General features: G+C 34.9%; 1 protein-coding gene across 7 annotated transcripts in view; it reads left to right on the forward strand.

Moving 5' to 3' along the window:
- Positions 1 to 14,005, forward strand: part of BTBD10 (BTB domain containing 10) — a 116,563-nt gene that overhangs the window by 45,841 nt on the left and 56,717 nt on the right. The window contains exon 1 of one of the 7 annotated variants that reach the window (XM_004472538.4): positions 3,741 to 4,120. The exons of the other annotated variants lie outside the window; for them this stretch is intronic. Within the exon in view, the coding sequence (XP_004472595.1) occupies positions 3,996 to 4,120 (125 nt within the window). The 5' untranslated portion in view covers positions 3,741 to 3,995. Of the gene's footprint in view, positions 1 to 3,740; positions 4,121 to 14,005 lie in introns of those variants that run through there. 7 annotated transcript variants of the gene reach the window in all.

Consider the following 14,005-nt stretch of genomic DNA (forward strand, 5'->3'; position numbering starts at 1 on the left):
ATTTTAAAGTCTCTGCAGGTATCTACTTTCATTAGTTATCAACAATCTTAACATACCAGCACTGATCAGAGAACTGAGTAACATCCCAATAATGTTAATGGCTATATTATTTCTTTTTGAAATACTGGGAAATCCTAGTTTTAAAATACTATTAAAACATTCTATCATTAACACACTATGAAGAATTAAATATCATGAAATAAAAATTTCTTCAAAAATAATCTTACATTGCCCTTTTAGGCATGCTTTGAGATGTTACCACCAAACATCCATACCTTGAAAATATGTCTGTCACATATCCATGCATCCCAACTCAGGCATACCTAATTCCTTAGACTGACCCAAAAAACCCAAAACAGACACACCTCAGCCCTTACCCCACATACTGAAAAATCAATAGTTTTTTTTCTTTTTCTTTTTCTTTTTTGTTAATAGTTTTTAAAAAGAAGTCTTTTTCTGTTTGTATCTATCCAACTGGATGTTCTTCGTGTAGATGATTAAGTATCAATTAATTGCAGATTATGTTAATGACTGCTAGAAATCAAAGTAGTTCTGCAGGTCTGCAGCTAAAATAAACCAGTTTTGATTTCAGCTCAGTTCACCTGCTTTCCTGTATCTCAAGTATTAGAGGTCATTATTGCGAACATTCTTGAAATTCTTTTCTTTCTTCAGAAAGTAATGTATTTGTATGCATCACTTTTAGTTCTTTCTTTTCACTTGGATTACAGTAATTGAAAAGTTTCTTCTTTGTACAGTTGTTGTGGAAGGTATTGGCAGCTATTAAACAATTTGATTTTTTTCTTCAGATCTTTATTTATTGACATTCTTACTTTAAAATCTTAATACAGTTTGGTATTAGTTATGCCAGAACTATTAATAGTGCCAGAAAAAGCTATCACTGTAGTGCAAGGGTGCATAAAAGTGCTTGTTAATATCCTTAATCATCTTCAATTTAGTTTCCTAAATGCCTGGAGTTTCTCAGAATCCTGTGCTCGCCAAATTTCCATTTGGTCTGGCCTATTGAAGCTCCTTTTTCTCAATTTGGCACTTGTCCAGTAAATACAGTCCCTTAAGTGTTTTCTTTAGTTTTGAGGAAAGGTATTGTCTTTGTCTCCTCTACTGCTTCTGTCTGAGGTGGGTTGGAACAATGAGTACCCTCAATCCAGTTCCCCAATATTCTGAAGTAGCTGCTCAAAAGCAGTTATTAGTGATTGGACTACACACGCCCAGATTTGGGAACTAGGTCTTTGTGTCATATCCTGGCACCATCATGCTACACCAGGAGCCTGAGTTGAGGATCCCACTGCTGCCTGCTGTGAGGTTGCAGGATGATGGATGGTAGCCAGTATACAGGGTGAAATTCACCAGTATTTACCACAATTTACCAATCTCTTCTTCCCACTCTTCCCTAGATTCTGTACAATGTCCTTTTAGATTGGAGTATCAAAATAATTGCTTCAGATAGTTCTTGTCAGTTCAGTAGTTGTTCTGGTTGTGGGCTGATTCCTGGAGCTTCCTATTCTGCCATCTTCCCCCTTCTTAATCCACCATCTTCCTGAATGAGAGGTTCTTAAAAAAACAAAGCTCAACAAGTATTGAGAACCTTTCCTCAGTTCCTGGGAGATTAGAAGTGTGACAGGGTACTGTGATGGGATGCCTAATACCCATGTATAGAATGATTAGATGACAATAGTGTATTTAAAACTGTAGTTCTGAGTTGTAATAAATTAAGTGTTCAGAGAAGAAATCAGTGTCAGTTTGAGTAGGTGAAAATGGGACTTGAACTAATCTTTGGATGATTAGAGGATTAGGTAGGTAGAGGACATTTCTGGCAGGGATCTTTATTGAAGGTAGAGCTCTGCTGATAGTATTGCTATTCCATTTCAAAGAAGAAAAATATGAGGTTAATAAATTTGTTGCAGGCCATCCAGCTTGTAAGTGAAAAATTGGAATTTAAAAACAAGTTTCTCATTCTTTTGATGTTTTAAAAGTTTTAGTAACTTGTACATTTCAAATACATGCCAAGTAAGAGAGAACAGTGTAATGAACCCCTGTGAACCCAGATTTATCAATTTATGGGTCAGTGTTGTTTCATCTGCTTACTCTTGTATCTCAGGAATACAAGAGTATTCTTTTTTTGAATCTTGCGTATTTTATTTAGGGATATTTGAGTAAAAGAAAACCAGGCTTGACATTTACTTGGGGGTTTATTTTTCTTGTACATAAGAAGTCCATCAGTAGGCAATGTTTTAATGTTTAGCAGCTTAAGGATGCCAGGATCAAAAATCTTTGTGATTCTTTTAGCATTCATGATCATAAATGGCTACTGAAGCTCCAGCCATCACATATACCTTCCAGACAAGAAGGAGAAAATGGGACCTTGTTTATGTCAAGACATTACATTTCTCAGAAATTCCAGTAGGCACTGGCTTTTATCTTACTGGATGCAACAATATTATATGGTCATCTCTGAATATCAGGGAGACTGAGAAATTTAAACTGGTTCACCCAAAATTGGGGATTTAGAGTTACAAAAAAAAACCAATAATCATACTTTTCTTTATGTCCACTTTTTGTAGATAATTTATAAGTTGTGTTTTTTAAATTTGTTTTGTTTTTCTTGACGTTTTCAAATAATTCAAAATGAAGTTGCTTTTTTTCTTTCTTAAAAAAAATTTTCCCCCTACTTTCTTTGCTGTCAGGAATAAAAATAAATTTCTTGATTTCTAAAAGTAGCAATATTAGTTACTATTTTTTGTGTTCTCACCTTGATGTTTTGAAAGTTTCATGGGCATTGCCTTACATTTTCTAAAAATATTCTATCAAATAGAACTTTGTATCTTTTAGATGTAGGTTTGATATGTATACACATTCTGTGATATAAAAAGACAAGAAGAGATAGTTAGGGAAGCCAGTCTGGACATAGATGGATTTCACAATGCCAGTGATTTCTTAGAAGGTGCATAAAAATGAGTTAGATGTTAAGAAATAATAAACTTTGTTTCTGTCAGAATAGTTAATACTTGTAGAGAGGTGTTAGATGGTTTAGTGAAGATTTTTAAAGATCATTTAATTTGAAATGCATTTGGCCTGAATTGTGACAACTTCCTTTAAATTATGAAAAAGAAATTTTGCTATTTAATATTTAAAAAAGAAAAATATGTATGACTAATGTTAAGATATCTAGATTAACAATATGCTAAAAACCTGTAATTGAATTTGGTTATGTATGACTATATAAAACTCAGATCTGCCATCGGCTTAGGTTACTAAAGATAAATGCATCATACGTTCAATATCAGACTTTGCTGCAAGGTTTCATTCCCACACAGAAGTACATATGCATGAAGACTAAACTTTCCATTTTCCCCTTTAAGTCATTCTGTACTTCCAGCAGCAGATTAGAAATAGAAAAGTTTGTTGCTTTAAAGAGTAATTCTTGAATGGATTCTAAGGGAGAAATAATATTCTCTGTTTGGTTTTAAAGAGAAACCTCCCTGCCCAGAATGGGTACACAATAAAATATTGAAAGGAATAAAGAGAAAGTTAGTTGCATCCTAGTTTTAAAAAATCTGGCAAGCTCTAAGAGCTAGAATTAGCTTTACAGATAGCATTTGACAACATATCTCTGAGCTCTCATCTCCTGAAGTTTCTTTGGCCTGTCTGTCATTTATAATGTCCAATCGTTGCTCAGAAATGGAGAAATGGGATGATCACAGCTCACACGATGCTGTTTGGTTAGAAACGTCAGTGCTGCACAACCCACGGCTGAGTCAGTGCCTGTGAGAAAATGTACTGAATTAATATAGAGAGAAGGTTGTGTCTTTCATAATTTAAAGCTTGAATAATATTAATAGCATTATTACACAGTAGAGGGAGGAAAGCTAAAGGAAGTCTATAGATAGGTAAGGTAGGGAGAGACTCGGAGATTTTCTGATTATTCGGAGGAATCTTGAAGATGATGGATATATCAGATGTGCTAAAGTTTCCTAGTAATGCCCAAGAATGCTGACCTGGCTTTCAGTGCTGCATTGTTTGAAAGAGCAGAGTCTGTTTATACTCTGATTTCAAAATTTTTTTCTTGTTTTTGTGTATCTACCTTGGCATATACTAAAGGAAGGTGTGTATTCATTTATTACATGATATCTGTCGGTTATAATTCTATACATATATGAGTATGAAAGCGCTTGAGGGAGATATGTTTGGCCTTCGTTTCATTGTGATCATTTACATTTCTCTGTAAAAATCATATGATCATATGTCTGATTGTCAGTTTAATGGCAAGTTATTTAAAATAAAAGTGTTTTTATTGTTCTTGTGGGTTTGATCCTTTGTTTCTTATTTTGTTAAAGTCTTAGTAGAATCTTCGTGTAACTTGAGAATGCATTGTTTGATACTGTCTTTTATGAATATCATAAAAATTACTTTGAGAGACTAATTTAGAAATATTTTTGATATATGTGAAAATAAGATTAATTTCCTAAAGAAGGAGTTGAATGTGTCTTTACTTTTAGATGAATTAAGGATTAAATAAACCACTCTTTATAGTGACATTTTACAGGACTAAATATATTTGAATGGTAACGCTTTAAATGCTTGAAATCACATTCTTTCTAGTCTTTTAGAACATGGTCTCTGAATAGATAGATGATCTAGATACTGCCACTGAAACAGAGGGTAAGCCAGATAAGTTTTTGGATTAGTATAAATTGATTTTCAGTCAAACAAAATTTTTAATGTAAATGTAATTGTTCTTGCTGTGAGATCTTAAATTTTAACAGGTGACATTGCTTACTTTATTAGAAATTTTACCATAATTTAATATATTTTGACTAATTCTGTTTGTCCTTCTGTTTCATATCTCCTGCATTTTTTAGAATTTTTGATATATACAAGAATTTTAAACTATTTTACTTTTAATATTTGAATAGTTTATCCTTCTTTTGAAATACAAGTAATTTCTCCTATGTTAATTCCTAAAAGTCTAAATGGTCATCTTGATGGTTGTCATGGATTTACTTTTATAGTTAGACTGCTAATATTCTGTATTGGCTTTTTGTGTATGGGTGGTTTGGGTTGCAGGCATGTTTTTCTAAGCTTATTATAGTAATAGCATTATAAAAGCAGAACCTTAAGATAGACCTTTTTATCTTACACTTTGTAGAGCACTTTCCTCTGGTTTTGCTAATTCTTTTAAAATAATGATGCATGTATTCTCATTGTAAAAGTGATGTATTCATGCATAAAGTTTGGTAGGTACAGAAAAGTACGTAGAAAATTAAAATGTTATTCTAATGTCAAAAGAAAAATAATTATTTTGGTATATAATCTTTTTTTTTCTGTGTATGTATAAAATATAAAATCACATACAGACTTAATGATTTGGTGATATTACTGTATATAGTTTTATAGCCTATTTTTTCAAAAAAACATAGTCATGAACATCCCTTGTGTCATGAAATAGTTTACTATATCATAATTTTAATGTCTACATAATGTTCTCTGAATATATATTTTATAATATTTTTCACTAATTTGAGTTCTGATTATTGATGAGAGAAAAGATTGATATGATTCTATGGCATAAATTTCTCCAAAAATAACGTTTTAGGGAATTAAGAAATAATGTAATTTTTTTTTGTTTTTCTGACAGCAAAAGGTCATTAGTGTGACTTTTGAAGCTCAGGCTTACCCATTACTTTTGAAGCAAAGAAAATAGCTAAGATAATCTAGTATAAAAAAAAAATGTTGGAAAAATCAGGAAAAAAGAGCTCAGATCAAGCTGATGCTTTAACAAAAATGTTAAAACCAAGCAAAAGAATTTCTTATATTACATTCAGTGTAAGTGATCTAGGAAAGGTGATATAGCCATGAGGAAAAAAACTTCCTCAGCTCTTCTTTTGTTGGAGTTTCTTTGTCAAAGAGGAAGAGCAAATCACTACCACCACCACTAATAATATAATAATAGCAGCAGCAAAACAAACACTGTTACTAAGGGCTTAAAAACCAATGTAGGTGTAGAGGTATAGAATTCATCTAATTAAATGAGTTGTCTTCTGGGCCAGATGAAACATCTTATGGTTATGAAAGAATTTGCCTGCAACATCTTAAAACTGTTGGTCTTATGGAGAATGCAAGAAATGCTAAGATGAAAGATTGTATGTTGGCTTTTAAAAAGGATAGAAGCTTTTAGAACAAAAAATGAAAAGAATAATTTATGACTAGCTTGAAAAAAAAATTAAAGTAACCTGGAATGGATTAGTAAAAATTGTTGACTGACCTTGAATTTTTTCTGATGCCATTTCTCGACTGGTGGCAATGCAATATATTTGAACTTAAGCCTAGCTTTTAGTAAAGTGTCCTTTGATAGGGTGTAAAGAGAAGGAAAAATAAGTTAGGCGGTAGTTGATTGTGTTAATTATGATGTTATCCAAGGGTTGATTGACCTTGTAAAGTGGCTTTGTTCTTTGCTATATCTTATTGCTTATCTGGAGAAGGCAAATAACAAATTTCTCCCTCAGAGTGAAGAAAGAAGGGTAGTAAATATATATACTAAATGATATAAAATTATCTCTAAAGCTCAAATGCTGGTCTAAATTTAAATGAATATTTTAGAAGTATGCATAAAACCTGAAAAACTATAGTATATAAAGTAGCATGGCTTTACAACATCATATATGAAAAACACTTTAGGATGGTTGTTGGCAGTGAACTCGGTAAAAGAAAAGTACAATATGTCTGCCATCAACCCATCTTATCCTTCAGAAAATACTGCAATTAATGAAAAAGAAGGGTAGAGACATTCTTTTGTACACTGAATTATTGTCTTTAGTTCTATGTATTTTCAGAAGGAAGGGTGTGAAAAAATTGGAAACCTTACCAGTTTAAGGAACTGAACTGAGAATTAAGAGAAGTCTTGGTGCAGTTGTGGGTAGATATTAAGGAATCTTGCAGACTATCATCAACTATTTAAAAGAATTTTCTTTTGGAAAAGAAATTAGACTTGGTTTGAGCCAGACTTGTTTAAGAACGTGTTAAGAACATGAGCTCTGAAATTGAACTTCATGGGTCACATCTCAGACTTGCTAATTATTAGCTATATAATTGTAGACGAGTTTCTTAGTTTTTAAGCTTCCATTTTCTCAATTATAAAATGGGGATGGTTGTGACGATTAAATGAGAATAAAGTGCTCAGTATTGTGCTAGCCATGTACTATATGCTGAAATGTTAGCTTTATTATTGGTGTTATTTGGTCCCAGCTGTAGAACTAGGGCAGTGCTTCTCAGCCCAGGGTCATTTTGTCCCCCATTTGAACATTTGGCTATGTCTGAGACAATTTTTGGTTGTTACAATTGGGGTGGTGGTGGTAGAGTTAGGGTGAGTGGGTGGGAAAGGCAATGAGGGAGAACTACTAGCATCTACTTGATAGAGGCCAGAGGACAGCGCCTTTAACAGGTAAGTTTCTGGTCCAAAAATCTGAACAGTGTCAGGTAAAAAGGTTTACGCTTTAATGTTAAGGAGAAACTATCTGAGAGTTTTCCAAAAATAGGGCTAATCATTTAAAGAAGAACAAATTATCCTTTCCCTGTAATAAGCAGCAGTAGGTCAGTCAATTCATAGGGATTTTATAGATGAGATTTGAAAATTAAATAGGTATTTGGACTAGATTTTTAAAGAGGTTTTTCTTAAACTTAGAGGTTAGGCCATATTGAATGACCAAATCAAAAGGTCTCTGATACAAATTCTCCTAGTCTTTAATTTTATCAATCTAATATTTTGGTAATTTAGGTTTTAAATTTTAACATTTGGGGTTTTAGTATGAGGCATATGGTAGGGAATTTAATAAAACAAAATGTTTGTGTTTTTAAAAGGCTGTTTGGAAGTAGGAGGGATTGTGGGATAGCTGTAATTTCTCTAGAACTGTTTTGTAAAACTAATTTGTTAAAATATAATCACATGAGAAATATTTGTAAAACTGTCTTGTATTTGTACTTTTTATGTATTTTTGCATTGATTTTATTTTCTTTTGTATCTTTGATTTCCCCAATTGATTATGAATTTACAGGATGTAATTATATCTCAATAGAGCTGTTATATTAAAAAAAGTTAATAGAAATAGAAAAACAAATGCCACCATAGAATGTAGCACCTTAGAGGCAGCCACCTTCAAATATTTTAGCTGTTTCTCGTTATTTGTCTCCATATTTCTATTTAATATGTTTAAATTGCTTTTTTTTTTGACTTTTCAATTTTAAGCATTATTTTCTATAGTAGAAGATACCTAATACTCTCCTACTGCCATCCCAGTCACATACCATAAAATTCACCCATTTAAAATATTCAGATTCAGTGTTTTTTTAGTGTAGCCATTACCACAGTCAATGTTAAAACATTTTCATCACCTAAAAAGGAAACCCCACATCCTTTAGTCTATCCTTCAAGCACTCTAGCCCTAAGCAGCCCCTAATCTACTTTCTGTCTCTCTGGATTTGCCTGTTCTAGACATATCATATAAATGGAATCATATATGGTCTTTTATGACTAGCTCCTTTCATTTAGCATAATGTTTTCAAGGTTCATCCATGTTTTAGCATGCATCAGTATTTCATTCCTGTATATGGCCAAATAATATTCCATTGTACAGATATACCACATTTTCTTTATTAATATAATTTGGATTCTTTCCACCTTTTGACTGTTGTGAAGAATTTCACATAAACATTCCTCTATCAGTTTTTCTGTGAACCTGTATTTTCATTTCTTCTAGGCTTACACCTAGAATGGGGTTGCTCATTCATATGGCAACTCTTACGTTTAACTCTGAGGAACTGCCAGACTGTTTTCCAAAGCAGCTATACCATTTTATGTTCCCACCAGCACTGTATGATCCAATTTCTGCTCATTCTTTCCCATACTTTCATGTTGGTTCTTGAGACTCTTTTTCTGGAAGCTTTCAGGATCTTGTTTATCCTTGATATTTGGAAATATCATGATAATGTACCTGGTCAAAGGTATATGTGTTTATGGGGGTGATGATGGGAAGGAACTGTTGAGTTTTCTGGGTATTTGTTAGGCTCTTTGAGTCTAGAGATGTACAGAATACATTGTGAATTGTGGTCCCCCAAGAGTTGTATAAAGGCTGCAGTACCACTTATATCAGTTTTATCCTGGAAGTTTTTCTTATGTTGTTTCTTCGATATTTTTCTCCCCTCCATTCTCTCTCTTTCTCCTGGAATTTGTATTAGTCGAATATCAGACCTTCTTCATTAATTTTCTAATTTTCCTACTACTTTATTTCCTCTATGTCTTTCTTTTCCTTGGAGGATATTCCCAATTTTTTCTTTCAACCCTTCTAGTAACTTAAAATTTTTTCTGCATTTGTGTTTTGAAGAAAGAACTTTCTTTTTCTCTAAATGTTCGTTTTAAAAATAGCATACCTGTCCTTGTTTTATGGATACAGTATTTTTTTAAAATGTATTTTCTTTTTCTTTTTTTTTAAAGATTATTTTTATTTATTCCACTCGCTCTTGTTGTTTGTAGTTGCTGTCTGCTCTCTGTGTCCATTTGCTGTGTGCTCTACATGTCTGCTCCTCTTCTCTTTAGGAGGTACGAGGAACTGAACCTGAGACCTTCCATGTGGAAGAATGGCACTCAGTCACTTGAGCCATCTCAGCTCCCTGGTTTGTTGTGTCTCTCATTGTCTTTCCTCTTTGTGTCTCTTTTTTTATGTGATCTTGTTGCGTCTGCTTGCTGCTCCTGCCCACTGTGCCAGCTTGTCTTCTACAGGAGACCCCGGGAACCGAACCTGGGACCTCCTATGTGGTGGGCCGAAGCCCAGTTTCTTGAGCCACATCCACTTCCCTGGGTACAGTATTTTTAAAGTCTAGGAAGTTTATTGATTTTGGTTTTGATTATTTTTTTTCAGTCTCTGCATTGTCTATTGCTTTTTTATTTTCTAGGTATGTTTATTAAGCTTTTACATTTTGAAATAATTTAAAAGTTATAAGAAGTTAAAAAAAATAGTACAGTGAATTCCTGGGTACCCATCTTTCCTCAGTGATGACATTTTATAATGTATGAATATCAAAACCAGGAAATTGATATTGGTACAATAATACTAAATAAACTATGATCTTATTTGAATTTGATCTGTTTTTACATGTACTCTTTTTTTCCCCTGGTATATAGTTCTATGCTATTTCATTACATGCATAAATTCATTAACTACCACCACAGTCAGCATACAAAACTGTCCCATTACCACAAAAAAACCCTCTTGTGCCATCCCTTTATGGTCAAACTCCTCAACCCTAACCTCTGGCAGTCCCTGTTATGTTCTTCATCACTTCAATTTTGTCATTTTGAGAACATGATGTAAATGAAATCATATAGTATGTAAACTTGGGGGTTTAGGCTTTTTTCCTTCAGTCTAATGTCTTTGAGATCTATTCAGCATGCTGCATGTGTTAATATTTCATTTTTAAAAATAATATACTTTTTAATTTTTTAAAAAGGTACTTAGATTACATAAATGGTACATAAAAAAATAAGGGATTCCTCTATGTCCCACTCCCTACCCCTTGCACATTTTCCCCACATTAACGGCATCCTTTATTAATGTGGTACATTTGCTACAATTGATGAACATTTTTTTTTAAAGTTGACTATTAATACTAGGCACAGTGTTGGCCATTTTTAAAAAAAATTTATTTATTCCCCTGCTTTGCGGCTTGCTTGCTGTCTGCTCTCTATCCATTTGCTGTGCATTCTTCTATGTCTGCTCATCTCCCTTTGTTGTGTTATCTCACTCCGCCAGCTCTCCGCAGGCCTGGGCCCTCAGCTTTCTGTAGGCATGGGACAGCTTGCCTGCACAAGGAGGCCCTGGGACGCAAACCCAGGGCCTCCCATATGGTAGATGGGAGCCAAGTGGATTGAACCACAGCTGCTTCCCTGATGAACATTTTGGCGCATTGCCACAAAGCGTGGATTATAGTTTACACTGTAGTTTACACTGTCTCATACAATTTTGTAAGTTATGACAGGGTATATAATGGCCTGTATCTGTCATTGCAACATCATTCAGGACAATTCCAATGTCCCCAAAATGCCCCAATATTACACATATTTTTCCCTCTCCCACCCCTCAGAACCTCTGGTAGCCACTGCTCCCACCAATGATAAAAGTTCTTCCATTGTTAGAATAGCAATAAGTCTATAGTAGAATAACAGTAAGTCCACTCTAGTCCATTGTTAATTCCCCATTGCTGAGGATTCTGGGATGGTGATGCCCACTCCGCCTCTAATTGAAAAGGGGCTTAGATCCCATGGGGCAGATGGATAGGACTATCTTGCTTGCAGTTGTAGTCTTTCTCTGTTCCTTGGGATGATCGTTGTGCATTGTTGTCCATCATGATCTCCTTGTTGGTTGCCCTTGGTGAGTCCTCTGAACTGGAGAGTAGGTGTTGCAACTCTGTTGAGATTCAGGGCCCAACTGGCATATGGAAAACCCAAAGATTTAAGTCTCTCAGATATACATCTATCCACTGTAGTACTAACTATAGGTTCAGATAGAAGGGGCAGAAGAGGCATGTGTAAGGAAACCACAACTGAGTGTAACTCTGTCACACTGAGGAGCATAAATTCCAAAGCAGGGCCCAATGGCAGGGTGCCAAACTTGTGAACTGTCAGCCCTGCCTATAGTGTCTGGGTATCTCCAGAGCCCTCGGGAACTCAGCTATTTGAGGCAGTATTTACTTTGGCAGTCAAGATCCTGCTGAGATTTGCATAAGGGTAACCTCTGGAATGATCTCCCAACTCACTTTGAAGTCTCTTAGCCATATAAACTCAATTGTCTTTCCCTTTTCCCTTTTTTGGCCAAGTATTTTTCCATTTTCATTCATTTTTTTTTCACATTTCCTGACTTTTTCACGGTTGAATAAAAGCAAACATTTCTCAATTAAATGTCCTGCATACCTATAAAAATTTTTTTGAATCATGCAATATGTTACACAATATATTTGGTTAATAGTAATACAGTCATACAATATTTGTTCTTTTGTGTCTGGCTTGCTTCACTCAGCATAGTGTCCTCCATATTCATCCATCTTGCCATATGCTTTATGACTTAATTTCTTCTTACAAATACATAATATTCCATTGTGTGAATAGACCACAGTTTGTTTATCCTTCCATCTGTCAATGGACACCTGTGTTGTTTCTAACTTTTGGCAATCGTGAATAATGTCTTAGCGAACATTAGTGTGCAGATGTCTGTTCGTGTGACTGCTCACAGTTCTTCTGGGTATATACCCAGGAGTAGTATTGCAGGGTCACATGACAAATGTCTATATAAGTCTTTTGTCCATTTCTTAATTGGATCGTTTGTCTTTTTATTGTTGAGTTGTAACATCTGTTTATATATCCTGATGTTAAATGCTCATTGAATATGTGATTTCCAAATATTTCCTCCCATTGAGTTGGCTGCCTTTTCACCATTCTGACAAAGTCCTGTGAGGTGTTTAATTTTGAGGAGGTTCCATTAATCTATTTTTTCTTTTGTTGCATGTGCTTTGGGTGTGAGGTCCAAGGAACCACCACCTACTACAAGGTCTTGAAGATGTTTCTGTATATTTTCTTTTAGTAGTTTATGGTCCTGGCTTTTATACTTAGGTCTTGGATCCTTTTTTTTTTTTTTTTTTTAAAGATTTATTTATTTATTTAATTTCCCCCCCTCCCCTGGTTGTCTGTTCTTGGTGTCTATTTGCTGCGTCTTGTTTCTTTGTCCGCTTCTGTTGTCGTCAGCGGCTCGGGAAGTGTGGGCCACGCCATTCCTGGGCAGGCTGCTCTTTCTTTTCACGCTGGGCGGCTTTCCTCACGGGCGCACTCCTTGCGCGTGGGGCTCCGGGTGGCTTTCCTCACGGGCGCACTCCTTGCGCATGGGGCTCCCCCACGCGGGGACACCCTTGCGTGGCACGGAACTCCTTGCACGCATCAGCACTGCACATGGGCCAGCTCCACACGGGTCAAGGAGGCCCGGAGTTTGAACCGCAGACCTCCCATATGGTAGATGGACACCCTAACCACTGGGCCAAAGTCCGTTTCCCTAGGTCTTGGATCCATTTTGAGTTGATTCTTCTATAGGGAGTGAGATTGGGGTCCTCTTTCATTCTTTTGGTTATAGATACCCAGTTCTCTTGGCACCGTTTGTTGAAGAGACTGTTTTGTCCTGTTAACATGAACTTGGTAGGTTTGTCAAAAACCAGTTGGCCATAGAGGTGAGGGTTTATTTCTGGATTCTAAATTCTATTCCACTGATCAGTGTAATTATTTTTATGCCAGTACCATGCTGTTTTGACACCTGTAGATTTGTAATATATTTCAAAGTCAGACAGTGAAATTCCTCCCACATCACTCTTCTTTTTTAGAATGCTTTTGGCTGTTCAGGTGCACTTTCTCTTCCAAATCAATTTGGTAATTGCCTTTTCTAATTCTGTAAAGTAAGCTGTTGGGATTTTGATTGGTATTACATTGACTCTAAAAATCAGTTTGGGTAAGATTGGCATCTTCAGGATATTTATTCTTCGAATCTGTGAACATGGAATGTCTTTCCATTTGTTTAGGTCTTTTAAAATTTCTTTTAGCATGATTTTTTAGTTTTTTGCACATAGGTTCTGTAATTCTTCGGTTAAATTAATTCTTAGGTGTTGGAGTCTTTTTGTTGCTATTGAAAATGGTATTTTTCACCTGATTTCTTCCTCAGGTTGTTCAGTACTAGTGTACAAAAATAATACTGATTTTTGCATGTTGATCTTGTATCCTGCCATTTTGCTGAACTCATTTATTAGCTCAGTTAGCATTGTTGTAGATACTTCAGGATTTTCTAAATACAGGATCATGTCATACGCAAACAATGAGAGTTTTATGTTCTTTTTTCCTATTTGGTTGCCTTTAATTTTTTTTCTTGTCTAATTGCCCTAGCTAGAACTTCTAGTACAGTATTGAATT

The sequence above is a fragment of the Dasypus novemcinctus genome, chromosome 10 (assembly GCF_030445035.2).
Source record: "Dasypus novemcinctus isolate mDasNov1 chromosome 10, mDasNov1.1.hap2, whole genome shotgun sequence".
Classification (NCBI taxonomy): domain Eukaryota; kingdom Metazoa; phylum Chordata; class Mammalia; order Cingulata; family Dasypodidae; genus Dasypus; species Dasypus novemcinctus.